General features: G+C 35.2%; 2 protein-coding genes across 2 annotated transcripts; one reads left to right on the plus strand and one right to left on the minus strand.

Annotated features, from left to right (window-relative positions):
* Positions 1-745: 745 nt before the first annotated feature.
* On the plus strand, positions 746-7,085 carry LOC125832684 (golgin candidate 2). The gene is made up of 10 exons (XM_049511887.1): positions 746-973; positions 1,134-2,261; positions 3,465-3,575; positions 3,722-3,781; positions 4,399-4,456; positions 4,938-4,981; positions 5,096-5,188; positions 5,909-6,034; positions 6,344-6,391; positions 6,487-7,085. The coding sequence occupies exons 1-10, from the start codon at positions 920-922 to the stop codon at positions 6,847-6,849; spliced, it is 2,085 nt and encodes a 694-aa protein (XP_049367844.1). The 5' UTR covers positions 746-919; the 3' UTR covers positions 6,850-7,085.
* Positions 7,086-7,495: 410 nt separating this feature from the next.
* On the minus strand, positions 7,496-12,505 carry LOC125832236 (uncharacterized). The gene is made up of 10 exons (XM_049511383.1): positions 12,431-12,505; positions 12,258-12,327; positions 11,212-11,279; positions 10,706-10,767; positions 10,397-10,478; positions 9,991-10,224; positions 8,508-8,636; positions 8,373-8,434; positions 8,180-8,296; positions 7,496-7,784 (listed from the first exon to the last, which is right to left on the minus strand). Exons 1-10 carry the CDS (start codon positions 12,467-12,469, stop codon positions 7,733-7,735), a joined length of 915 nt encoding a protein of 304 aa, XP_049367340.1. The 5' UTR covers positions 12,470-12,505; the 3' UTR covers positions 7,496-7,732.
* Between the last annotated feature and the right edge of the window lie 1,695 nt (positions 12,506-14,200).

Consider the following 14,200-nt stretch of genomic DNA (forward strand, 5'->3'; position numbering starts at 1 on the left):
GTATATATAATTTCAAAATTTAATCAAAAAGAATATAAATATCATGAAATATAAATATTTTACTAGTGTTGTCTAATTTGTTGAATGATGTATCTCGTGAAGACTTTGGTTAATTAGTTTCTTTAATCTGTACAATATTTACGTCTTTTTCATGAATTAGACCCAAGACTACTATAACTTCTCTAAACAAATTCTAAATATTTTATGATTAAACCATATGACCCCACAAAAAAAAAAATCGAGAATGAACAAGCTTAAATCTATAAAACCTATCAAAACTTGAAAGTTTAATAAATAATGTAATATATCTCATTTACTTCTGATATGACTATTAGGTATTAAACAAATGCATTACAGTATATTTTTGATAAAATATATGTTAATGCCTAATAGTATTAAATTTTTCTTGGAAAATGCAAATAAACATCTATTTATTTATTTAAGCAAAGCAAACATAAAATTAGGATTATTTAAAGTAAACAAAAGAAGAAGAAAAAAAAGTAGGATAACTAATTGTGATCAGATGGATTGAACGATTAATAAAAATTAAACTATTCTAAAGTTCAATTTCCAAATTCTGAAATATGCACAAAGAAGAACTGAAATTTCTTACAAAGGAAAAAAATAGAGAAATTGATCCCTTAAAAATCAAGTGTTCCCTAAATAATAAATCCACAAAATATTATTCCCTTATCTCTCATTCGAAATCTTCAAGTTCTTTTTGCAGTAATATTTGCCCCTGAGTTCGGACCGGGAAGAATTCGATTCATGAAGAAGAGGTTACCAAACGGCCCGGACCACTCCGACTCGGCCTTTCTCTCTCAGTTTTTCTTCACTGAAATCAAATTCGCAGCAGCATTTCGCTAACAATGCTTCAATTCTGATCTACACCGACAAGGCAATATACTAATTGACAGCCATGGCTCACTGGATCTCTTCCAAGCTCAAAGTCGCCGAAAATCTCCTTCATCAGGTTCATGTTTTATCTCATGCGAATTGCCTATAATTTTTATTAGGAATTTAGTGGAATTAATTTTGATAATTTTTGGTTGATTTTACGAGTATAATTTTGTACTTTGTACTCCTAGTAGTAATCTAATTGATTTTCCCTAATATTTATTCGAGTGGTTCAGATAGATCAACAAGCAGCTGATTCACTCCGTAAGAGTGAGAAGCAGCGATCTGATGATATAGATCGTGAAAACATAGCCAAAACTAATGAAAACAAGCCACTTAAGGATCAATTCAAAAAGAAAAGTCTTGAAACAAATGATATAATTCAGAAAGCCAAAACTGATCGCAATTCTTCTTCTATTAGCCTGGATAAGAATAATAGCTTTGGCAGCAATAGTAATTATAAGATACATAAGGAAGCGGTGACGCCAGTAGATTCGAGTCCCAAGTCCAGTCCCAATGCTCTGACTGATAATGATTGGACTGAATTACTAAGTGCACCGTGCTCAAATGCCACTGCTGGGGGGACTACTAGTAGTAATGGAGTTGGAAGTGCCCGTAGCGGTCGGAATGATGGTAGAAAGCAAAGAAGTTTGGGGTCTGGGTCAAATTTACCAGCTTTGGATGGGAAAAGGAGCCAGAAACCTCAAAAGGTTGTTAAGAGTGTTAAAGGACCAAATATCCATTCAGAAAATGAGGCAGACGGTAGAAGGATAGACAGAAGAGCTAGCAATGTGGACTATACAATGCCGGTAACTTCAAATGTTGAACTCAAAATTGATGGGGAAGGTTTGGGTGAAAATGTGAAGTCCTTGCATGGAAATAAGGATGTACAAAATGAAGTAAAGAATGAAGGTTTGGACGTTGTTAAGGGTGTAGATCTGTCTCCGGTGAATAATCGTTCTGGAGATAAGAGCCTTGGCATTGTACCGGGGTCTTCCACTCTTAATAAGGAAGTGGACATGAAGAATAAACTGGATGACAATCAGAGGAATAGGCCTGCAAAGGCTATGGTTGACAGACCAAAATTGGACTCTCGGAGTTCCACTTCTCTGAAGATGAGCTCTTCTTCACCTAGTAATGCAGAGTCTGATTCTGAGACAGATTCAACATCTTCATCAGACTCGGAAAGTGAACGTGAAAGAGAAGAAAGGAGAAGAAGAAGGCAACAGATCCTGGCTGAAAAAGCAGCCGCAAAAGCAATGGAAGCTATTAAAGAACGTGAGAACAAGGTTGCTAAATTGGAAGGGGAGAAACAGAGCTTAGAAAAAATACTTGAAGAGCGGGCCAAACAACAAGTTCAAGAGGTAAATATTTGATCTTTCTGTTTACTGTTGTTATTTAGAATAGTTTACTTTCCTGGTTTTAAGTTGTGGTGGAAATCATAGTTTTATTTCATAAAATTGGCTTGCTACCTTAGGGAATGATTTGACCTTCCCCAACCACATGACTGAGCAGCTTCTGACTCAAGATCGTATGGACTTGGTGGAAATAACAAATCTTTTTATAAGTAACGGCAGTAATCTGTTTGCTGTTTGGAGTTAAAGATAAAATGTGCATTTGGCACGTGAAAGCCTTCAGAAGAAGCGTCAACCACTATGATTCTAGTTACATAATTTTGACTGGAAGTTTGTCAATTTTTGGTAGGTTGCTTTTAACTTCTTCTGGGAGGGATTCTAAGGTCGCTCGTATTGAAGTAAAATTTGAACAATTTCAATCAAACCCCATAGGCATGTTACCTTGATAGACTTAGACACTTGGTTGTATTCTTGACTATTTCCTAGTTTCTGATTTTACTTTTTAAAATTGTATACCTGATTGATGTTCTGATCAAGTCATTTTATGTTGTGATGATCTGATCTTACCTTTTCCTTGGTCTCCTGAGAACATGTTTCGCCAACTTTTTGGTTATTTTTTGTTAAATAGAAGTTGGAAAAGAAGAACATTAAAAAAATAATGCATGTTTTGCTAATTCCATGCCGTCTTAGGTTGTAAAGGTTTTCCAAGAGTTCCTCTTGCTTTATTTCTTCTGATTGGATTACATTTTGGTTCTCCTGCGTTCTCAGTTTTCTCAGAGAACTCCACTCTTTAAAAAGAAAAAGAAATAAATAGATGGAGGGGATTTTCCTTCATTTTCTTGTTATGTGGACTGCATGGACTAGAATCTGCAAACCAAGGTGTACGTTGTTAAACATTTGCCTTGCAATAGAACAACTTGACTCCAAATGAAACTGTATCTGGTTTGATACTTAACGAACAGAATCATTTGGGGAAGATCAGGGAATGAGAATACTGCTTCTTTAATCCCTAATTTGCACTTCCCGTTCATAAATTAATTTCCTTTGTAATGTCCTTAGAAAAGCTGACGTTTCTCAGCCTTGCTTGTTCTTCTCCCTAGTACGTCCACCTAAATTTTTCACCATTGATAAGTCAACAAAAAAGGAGAGGAATTAAAAGGCATTTCAAACTTATGACCAACTACCTTGCCTATGACTACTACTTTGTTATAGGCTTCTGAGTTACAGACGAAAATGATGGAAACAATGGAAGCTGTTGAGTTGGAGAAACAGAAACATAATAGTACTAGAATGGAAACTCTTGGCCGATTGGCAAAGCTTGAGGTACTTCACAATCTGCCTAATCATTCTTCTTGTACATATTTTACGTTCAGTTGTTGGGTTTGGATAACTGTCATGGTTAAAGCATTCGTCCAGAGAATCATACATATTTGAAAGTGCAGATTTAATGCAGTAGCTATTTCTTGCAGACTGTCAATGCTGAACTTGCAAGGTCTCTCGCTTCTGTTCAATGGAATCTTGAAGTAGAGGTATATGAAATATTAACCGTTGTTTCAGCAGAATTTGAAATTCTATTGTACTCTACTTCTTCTACAACTAGAAAACAGTTACACAGCACATTTTCTGTTGCACTTTCTGGGTGTTAATTGCATTTGCCCTGCGATGCGGTTTCATAAATGAAGAATATTTATAACTTTTTATTCATAGCTGATTCATTTTGCATCACTCCACCTTGGTCCTGTGGAGTATTGATGTTCTCTTTTTTATTTCCTTTTGGGAGAAAGGGGGGAAGCAGGAGTGCCACTTCAGGTTGTTGCCAATACATTTTGTCCCACCTCCCCACAATACACACAAACACACACCAAACAAAAGGATACATAAATGAAGAAACTATTAAGTGGGTTCTTGCTTCACCTAGAAAGACATTATGTTGCTTTGAGCATAACAGCATTTAATATGAACTCAATTATTTTTAATATGACAGCTTAAAGAAAGTATCACTGACTTGGTTTTTAATATGAACTCAATTATTTTTTCAACTTCAGACATTACTATTTCTTCTGATTGAATATGCTTAAGAATCAAAACTTTCGAAAAAATGTTAATAAAAGCATGTTATTAATTAGTGTTTAATGTAATGCTTCAGGTTAGTCAGGTTGCTGAACTACGCCAACAAATTGAGTTAAAAGAAGCGGCTCATGAAGGTCTGCGTTTGGTATCTTGACCGAGTCAGAAGTTGTTATCTTGTCACGCTTTTTTCTTCTCACTAATCAGAAAAAGCTGTTACCAATACCTGTATGGCGAATGTGCATTCATAAACTAAACACATCTTTGGTTATGTGTGATAATATGAATTTCAGATAACTTGTGTTGTCAAAGTCTGCAAGCTACAGTACGTCATTATGTGGCATTCCCTGCTTGAGACATCAACATAGTATAAATTGCATTGCAATATAGGTGGCTGGTTGATTTAATGATTTACAGGACAGGAGGCCAGTTTTCTAGTCAGCTTCTGTAGATCAGTTCATCTATTTATTGAATAAGATCCATTGAATAAAAAAATGAGAACAGAAAAGATTGAAATTGACAAAATGTTTTGTAAAAATGATTTTTCTTTTTGTGAAGATAGTTTTCTTCACAAGAAAGAGATCACTAAAGCTTTTTAACATCCTTCTTGTCTTGCAGAATTAAGAAGGAAGATATCTAGGATACAGGGAAGTGGTGAAAAAGTAAGTAATGCCTACTTTATTTTTTTTGGTCTTTAAGGAGATTACTTTCTCTAAGATGAGTTTTCCTTTCCCTATCTTCTAACTTTTTTTCATTTTGATGAAAATTACTTGTAGTTGGTGGCTTCAAAAGGGATTGAAGTGGAGAGGGAGATGCTTGAAGCAGAGCACTCTTTCTTAACAGATAAAGTGGGATTGTTGCAAGAAAAGGTAACCCGACTTTTGGCACCGTCAGAATTTACTTTTCTGCTGGACCTTTTTGAATTAATATAGGAGCCCAATAGTACAATATTCTTTGGAAACATTAGATCTGAGTGGATCATGTATTCCAATTTTATTTCATGCACTTCTGCTAGCGCCATTAATTGTTGGAACAACAGTACTATTTGGGTTTCGGCCCAGAAAATGTCATGTGAATAGCCTAGGAAAAATCAGCTAGTTATAGTTCATTTGACATGGCATTGTGTGGCATAATTCAGAGTATGTAAATGAGTTATAAGACACATAATTCGGAGAGTGCTGCATTGGTTTTGCTCTGGAATTGCATATGGATCATGATAATTTGCTTACCCGCTTTCAATCTGAAGAAAATCAAAATGTTAGGTTACACTGACAAATTTATGGTGCCCCTCTCGTTTCATCAGTATCTGCATCTTATGGTTACTGCTGCAATATGAACCCTTGAGTTAGTACGTCAATGTTTTGTTATTTTACAGCTATAAGAAAATGACCATATTGTAGGGTACTTGTCTTGCATATGAGGGATCCTGCATAACTAGTATGTTTGAAATGTTATTGGACATTGTTTTAAGAAATTGGTGTTAGAGTGTAAAAGCAATGATTGGCTTGGATTATGGCTAGTGGTGCTTTGCTTGCTTTATTATCTGTTTAACTCATCTTGTTCGATCGATGTGACCACTGGATCTCTAGGCAAAGACACTAGAAAGAAGCATTGCCACAACACGGCATGAACTGGAAAACCCAACTGCAGTGGAGATTGAGCTCAGGCGGAGGCTTGGTCAATTTACCGATCATCTGATTCAAAAACAAGCTCAGGTTCTTCCTCCTAATTAACTGTGACTCAACATGGAATGAATTTTATTGGGAAGAAATCTTGCTCTCAATTTTCTAGCTGTTCAAGCTGTCTATTATGTATTATATTTGCTGATAAACATAACACATGAATCTGTCTATGTTCAATATGCCAAAATGGAAAAGTTCATATTAATGGATCCTCGAATCCACCGTCTAATTCTGTAAATGATACCAAGCATGCTAACTACCAATAGGGAGTCATTCATCTGGTTTTCTGCAGATAGTTGTACATGGACAGTAGACGGTTTCTGAACTTTGCTTGTATTTTAGGTTGAGGCGCTGTCTTCTGAGAAGGCTACAATGACATTTAAAATCGAGGTACATTTCTATTGTTGAATAAGATATTTCCATTACAATTTGAATAGCAGGTAGTTCACAGAGTGCTTCAATCCAATTTTTCCTATCATATTTAGGCGGTTTCAAGGTCGTTAGAAGAAAACAAGTCTATGTTAACTGATTTTCCCAGTACCTCATCAATGGGTGATTTGGAGTCTGGATTGTGGATCTCCAACTCAAAGTTGAGGCCTATGTTTGAAGAAAGAATGCGATCAGGCCAGCAACATTTAGGATCTCTGATTCGGCAGTTGGACTCCATCTTCTGCACCGGAATGGTGTTTCTTAGAAGGAACTCAAATGCAAAAATATTTTCTCTGGTTTACCTCGTCTTCCTTCATCTTTGGGTCATATACATTTTAATGTCTCATGCTCCTGTCTATGAGGACACCACTGGTGCCGTTATTTCCTTGGAGAATATCAACAAAACAGGAGGCATATGATATCATTTATTGATGTGTATCATCATTTTTTTTGTTTTGAGGTCCTTTCAGCATCCCCACCCCCCTCAGCCAAAAACACAGATGTATAGAAATGCACCATTTGTTAAAACAAACCTCAGATGGTTATGACATATATGAATGATCCTTCTTGTATATCTAGGTCAAGGAATGTATAAGTTTTAAAGGTTGATATGCATTTCACGGCAAATAGAAATTTCATTGATCTAGTTATGGTTATAAATCTTACTTCAACTCATTATTATGACCTCCACGTTTATGCATTTCTCTCCTTATATATGACTGTCCCCGTTCCCCCAAGCTGCAAAATATTGATGGAAAATACTTATACCAAATCAAACAATTTAACCTTAAGACTCACAAACTTAAGTGAAATTACACATCATAGTGTTAAGGGTTTATGTTGAAGACGTGTTTTGCATCCATTTGTTAATTGTTTAACATAAATTTCTGTCGATGACATACTTTTGGTCTTTGCATGTGTAAAATATACTAAAAACATGCCACTACAAAGGTTGTGCTGAGGCGGACAAAGAAAACAATATTCTTGTTGTTTAATTCTTGGTGAAAGATTTCGAGTTGCCATGACAAAGAAGCAAGAAGCTTACTCAACTATGTGAATGCAAGATTTGATCCAAGATACAATTGCAGAACAAAGCAAAAGAAGTTTGAAAACACTGCCCAAAACAACCAAATAGATGGAGTTTATTAAAAACATTTACACTATTGAACAGAGTAAGGGAGATGTCAAATTAGGACTTTGAGCAGCCAAAGGAAGATGTGGGTATAATTAAGCAAAACAAGTCTATGAATCGAGCAGCTGGCAAATTACTTGGACTAGTATGGAATCCCAAAAATTAAGCTGTCAACTCATCTTCGGGTCTGTTCTACTGCTTCCTTGCTGGTTTTGCCTATTCCTTGCAAACAACAGAAATTTCTTATCAATTCCACAACAATGTCTACTAGGTAGAAGTTGATTCTTGCAAATAACTAACAAAATCACAGATGGTGCTTGTGGCCCCAAGTAAAACCTATTGTAGGTTCCTCAGTCATACTTGAAAGTTAGCACCAGTTAAGGTTAAATCTTAAGAACTACAGAACTTTAAATTTGAACAGCACCAAAAAAATAGTTATGATATACATACATATCAACAAAATGTAAAAGATTGAATTAAGTTTGACCCTTTCTGAAGTTCAGAGAGAGTGCTTCCGCATAATTGAAGAAAAGAACCACCTACAGCTAACATGTCATATACATAATTGGAAAAAGAAATTGTGAAGGACAAACTTTGAGCGAAGGATTAAATTTTACCAGCTTAACTCTTCTTGAGGAAGATTGCGACTGTACAAAGGAAACTCAAAAAGGAGTATGGTTTTGAACCATTGAGGAAGACTCCCATACAATCCAGGAGGCAGCAGAATAAGAGGGCTGAAACAAGTATCAAATCAATTTTACCATTTTACACTTAAATCAGAGGAAATAAGAGTGAAAACTATAAACCAACCTAGTTTTTCTCTTGTATGATCTGTACGCAGCAACATTTCCAAATTTCTTGTCTCCTGGTGCCTGTTTAATTAGCACGTAACAGCATAAGTTCATGTTTAGAGGCAAATGTAGAAAGACAGAGGAACGATTGTACCTCAAGCAAGGGTATGCCACTAACAAAAAGGAGCAGCAAGGTTATGAATACTGGTCCAAACACAACTAGCCATTCAGCACCCACTAGCACCGGTGTGGAAGCCAGGAAAACTCCCCACCAAAGTAAAATCTGAAGAGCAGCATCAAATGTTTAGCTAGTCCATTTAAAGATGAAAAGAAGATTTTTAAGATTGCACTTGACGCGGTTTTCAGTAACATGTAGTCTTTTAGTTGAATTAAAAAACACTATGTTCATAGCCTTAATTGAGAAATAAACTCTTCTGCCTTGGCCACCTCAATTATTTGTAACAAAGGGTGTCAAAATATAAAATTGCCGGCCCTTGCTTATAAAAGAATTACGAATTCTGTGCACTGACATCTCAGGAGGAAGAAATTCAAATTCATCAAGATGCTCTGGAACCAATTCTGGTTCCAAGTCCAAACAGACTCTCAACTAAGATATCATACTGTAGCTTGGGTCACAACATAGACTTAGCACGAGGAAACTCTTTATTGTACTAAATGTATGCCATCCATTCAAATAAGCTCAGTCAACTTATCTATCAAAAATACTACTTATTCTTTCTGTTGCAGGTTAAGGGGACAAAGTTCAATGATCTTGGGTATTTCTCATACTAAGCTTGCACACTTGACTCCCCCAAGGTTATAATGTCCCTAGGGTGAAAGATACTCCCAGATGAATATATTTTTTACAATCAACAGCATCACCATTGATTCATTAAAATAAGCTCTATGTGTCATTACAAGTCACAAGATTCTAAGTGCAGTATCTAGCTATCCACATATGGTAGGTAGATACACAGCATATCCCTGAACTGGCATCATATTGTAAATCCAAATATCCCGAGCTTACAGTGTATGTTACTATCTTTAAATGCAATTCATAAAACAAAACTAAATAGATAATCAAGTGTATGTAACATGTACCCTATGACTTCCACAGAAGAACACCTTTTTTGCATGAACTCGCAGCATTACTCTCATAGACCAATTTTATAGTCCTACATTGGTTGGGTTCACTTATTAAGAGAAAAGCTAAAATTAGAGTACTGTAAAGAGAAGTGAATCATATATAGAGCAAAAACATACTTCATACGAGTTAAACAATTTATCTTTGCAGGAGTACGTCCCATATATATTTTGAAGTCATCCAAAATGTTAAAAACAATGAATAGCGAAGGGGAAAAGGTTCCCATAGAAGGAAATTGGCACTTCAAGCAAACGGATGGACAAAAACAAAAAGTTGTTACCATCTTTTTAGTCTGGATAGAGTATCTTGCAAGAAGATAACTAAGTTAAAACCTCCTACGGGTCACAACATTGTTTGCGCAGGCATGCGATATTTGTTCTCGTGGAACAAGCAACTCATCAGTAGCTCCATCAGGTTGAACCTTACGGCATCAAAACTCACAATAACTTCCACAAACTACAACACAAAAGAAGAGACATTTAAAAGGACTAACCTCACCAAAATAGTTCGGATGACGAGAATATTTCCAAAGGCCAACACTGCACCATTTTCCTCTGTTCTCCGGGGAGTTTTTGAATGCCAATTTTTGTTGGTCAGCTGTAATCTCAACCAAAATCCCAATAATCCACATAATCCAACCAATGATGTCTTGAGCCTGAACAGAAGGCTGCTTGTCACTTGCATTAACAACTGTCACTGGTAAACTAACAGTCCATACCCAGATTGCCTGCAATAAAAATTAAGTCGTCATTCACAAAGCAAGTGTATTCATTCTTCTGTTGCCTGCATGAAGAAAAGGTTGTCATTCACAAAAGTGGAAGTATCTATTTCTGCTGAGAGCGTAAAACCAATATAAAGCAAGACAATTTACGAGATGGTTGGATAGAAGCAAACAAAACCTGAAGTATCCAAAATATTGCCAGTTTTCCAAGATTGTCACGCTTGTCATCAAAACGTCTGTCCTCCCCCCATTGTAATATCCTGATAAGAATAATGGTAAAGATAAAGCTAATGTAAGTCAGCCATGCAAACAAATATAATTTATCATTTGGGGGAGTGAGCCTTGTAATTAGTACCAATAGATAGCTTCTTATATCTTTGCAAAGGATGACACTTCATCCCTTTTCGATTGAATCTTCGCAAAGGATGACAATAAGCAAATAAGAAAAGAATATACACAAGTTTAGTATAACTAGTGCTGGTCTTACCTCATTAATAAGAAAAGCCCCAATCGAAGTCCCCATATAACTACAAATGATGACAAAACCACCTGAAAAACCAAACGATCAAACAGAATAAAATGTTATCCAACAATTTCGTGAGCACTTCAATTACATTTTCGAGCAAATGCAGATTAATAAACATAAAATGACTCCACGTGGTGCAAGATAAAAACAGAACAGCTGAGAAATTAAATTCTCTAGCACAACACCCTATATTCTAAAGCTAATACTGTCCGATTTCAATTTACAATGAAATCATGGATCCCATTTAAAACAACAGAAGTGGTTGATACAGCAAAGCTCCTGGAAACTGATGAAATGTACATGGGCATTAGGAGAGAGGGAATGAGTTCGGGGAGGAGGGTACCAGAGGAAAAGTGACTACTAGCAAAGCCCTTGTTGGGATTAACAACAACTTTCTAAAGTAGTTTTAACAAAGATAAGCAAACATCTAAATGATTGTCAAATCAGAGATTGATGCAAAATCTTACCTGTCGAAAGTGCCATGAACCCTTTAGCACCAAGGTCAAAATAGCAAGTATAATGAAGTTCGTACCTCCTGTAACAAAAAAGATTGACAGACAACTAGTAAGAAAGTATCCCACCAAACCCGGGACACTATTTAAGTTAAAAGAGATTGGTATTCATAACAAGCTTCTCCACGGTAAATACTACTACAATGAATGGATAGTTAAGAGATGTAAAGTAGCAGGGAACATGATTCGTTTAGCATAGGTATCTAGAATATGGTACCCAATTATTTAGTCTACATTAGTCCAATCATTGGTGAATATGCACCAGCAAGCTAATGGCTAGATATATGCACCACAAAGCAGCATTGAATGTCACATTAAGCAAGAATATGATTATAAAAAGGTTAAACAATGATGAGCAAACAAGAAATTGCATATTGGTGTAAAGTTGTAGTAGTATCTTCGAAGCACAGTCTAAAAGAATTGATTGATAGCTACAAGAAAGAATGTCAAATAAAAAAAAGTTTGTGCCACACTGTTCCAGTAATTGAACAAAGATTTACTATAAACAAGAGATCGTATAGCACGCCCTCTATAAAAATGGATTTCAGGGAACATAGTCAATCAGAAATCATTATATTCGCGATTCTTCATCCACCAATGGAAAAAATGTTCGAGTTTTCCATTCTCATATGAAGCCGAAAAGTGGATTGGCAACAGGTCGCCAAAAAGTGATTCATCATGCTCAAACATAAGGCGAACAAGAGGGTTTATAGATAATCAAATTCCCACATATGGAATGAAAGTCATGTATGATAAAGAGTGTCAGATTAATAACATTGTGATTATCGTTAAAAGAGCACCTATAACTTACCTCCCCTCAACCAAAACAAAGGAGAAAACAAGAAGCAACAAAGCAAACCAACAACACAAAGTTGTACAAGAATGAAACCACATTTTTAACAAGCAATTAAAGTCTAAAATCTGGCTAAACCTCTTGCTGAATTTCAAGATTTTAGAAAAGAAAATTCAAAGAAACAAAAAGATGAAGTTACTAATCTTACCCGCAAAGTCAGTAACTTTATCAAACCTGAAGAGTGCTGTGATAATGAAAAATGTTAACTGATAACCCAACTGCAAAAAAAAAAAAAAAACAGAAAAGAAAAAACAGCGGATCATAACCCAAAGCTCCATCAAGGAATATAACAAGAAAACAGGGGGAAAAGTAAGTGCTAACGGTAACAATGGCAGTGAGGCCCAAGAAATGGGAATCCATAACTTTCCCTGTTCGTCTTTGGAAGCTCCAAAGGCAACCCAACTAATGACTAATTTCTCTTTTGTTCATTGAAGCCATGGCGGGTTAAATATGTGTGGTTCAGATTTCTTAGGTTGTTAAATCCTACTTCCTAATTTATTTCATAACTAGCTTCCTAAATGTAGATCATTATTAGTCATGCCCAATCCATAAAATTGCACGTTTCTCTTTTCCACACCGATGGTTCTACTGTAGTAATATAATGTTTGTTTTAATTGTTACTTAAAGTTTATCGTAACATATTGTTTAAATTGATGAGATTGCGTTATTACGTTAATATTTTTTCAATTTATTATTTAATAATTATATTTTATCTTTTCATACAACTTTATCTCATATCCTACTTTTCTTGTAGGTTTAGCATTCAAAATAGCCAATATGTAACGAGAAAGAACGATTCAATATATCCAAAACATTATATTTATTAAAACAATATAGTATAACACGATATATTATGAAACAGTACTTAACAACCATCCAAACAAAGTGGGAATGGTTTGCTCTTTAATTTTTATCATTCAAACTGATTATAAAAATATAAATTTATGACTCGATGTATCACACCTATGTCTCATATATATAAGTGTAATACACTGAAATACAAAAGAAAATTACATAGATTTGGGTCGTCTTCTTCTTCCTCGGCTGTGTATTATAAGTATCTTCAATAGCGGATGACTATATGTAGTATGTATATATTTGTATATTCAATATATCGTCAATGTCGAATGAGTGTATGTCTATAAAAATTATTTGCGCGACTGTATGTGCTGATATAGGGAACACACATATAATCTAGGGAAAATTATACATAATGGCAAACTATTAATTCAAATTAAATGGTATAACCATACTTCGATTTAATTGTGCCCTGTAGCAAACTGTTTGTCAGTCGCCTCTCTCCCTCAAACTCTCGCTCGCCACTCTCCCTCTGTCGCTCGCTCTCTCTGTCGCTCGCCTCTCTCGCTTTATACAAACAGAAATGTATAAATTGTATTTCTATTTGTATAAAGTGAGAGAAAATTGTATATACACATGCAAATACATATATCTTCGTCCTATACACTTATAATTATATAATACAAATATTCCCCTGTCCAGTTCTCTTTTGTCTTTCTCTCTTTCTTGCTTTATACAAACATAGATTATCCAAAATACAATGTATAATTTATGTTTGTATAAAGCGAGAGAGAACGATATTTGATATACAAACATTTTATTTCGATTCAATTGTATACAAATTCAAATTTTATACATATATACAAACACATAAAATTAAATTGAGAGACTCTCAACGATTTATACAAACGAGAGGCTAACAACAATTTATACAAATGGTCTGCCAGTGAAATTATACAAATCTGAAGAGGAGCCAGTGAATTATACAATTGTTTCTTTTGTATATATGTATAGCGAAATAGCCTAGTCATAGCATGTTTGCTATGGAGCGCAATTATGCAAATTTTGCTATAGCATACAAATATGAATTTTGTGTTTGCTATATGTAAAAATTGCTCTATAATCTATCGTGATTATCTGCGTTGATACAACAAAATTGAGCGAACACATACGATCTATCTTGATGGTATCCTACGGGACCGTATGCACTGATACGATAAATTTGATCTATACATACAAGAAGGTTACTTAACCAAAAAAAAAAAGCTAATATCCACGAACAAAGCGAGCCCA

The sequence above is a fragment of the Solanum verrucosum genome, unplaced genomic scaffold (genome assembly GCF_900185275.1).
Source record: "Solanum verrucosum unplaced genomic scaffold, falcon-dt-bn FXZP01000009.1, whole genome shotgun sequence".
Classification (NCBI taxonomy): domain Eukaryota; kingdom Viridiplantae; phylum Streptophyta; class Magnoliopsida; order Solanales; family Solanaceae; genus Solanum; species Solanum verrucosum.

Coding starts and splice junctions, on each gene's coding strand:
- LOC125832236 (XM_049511383.1), bottom strand. CDS start 12,469: ATGGATTCCCATTTCTTGGGCCTCACTGCCATTGTTACC. Junction 10,768..11,211: donor GTTCATGGCACTTTCGACAG/GTAAGATTTTGC, acceptor TTGGTTTTTCAG/GTGGTTTTGTCATCATTTGT. Junction 8,637..9,990: donor ATCCGAACTATTTTGGTGAG/GTTAGTCCTTTT, acceptor GCTGCTCTTCAG/ATTTTACTTTGGTGGGGAGT.
- LOC125832684 (XM_049511887.1), top strand. CDS start 920: ATGGCTCACTGGATCTCTTCCAAGCTCAAAGTCGCCGAAAATCTCCTT. Junction 4,982..5,095: donor TACAGGGAAGTGGTGAAAAA/GTAAGTAATGCC, acceptor AATTACTTGTAG/TTGGTGGCTTCAAAAGGGAT. Junction 6,035..6,343: donor TGATTCAAAAACAAGCTCAG/GTTCTTCCTCCT, acceptor CTTGTATTTTAG/GTTGAGGCGCTGTCTTCTGA.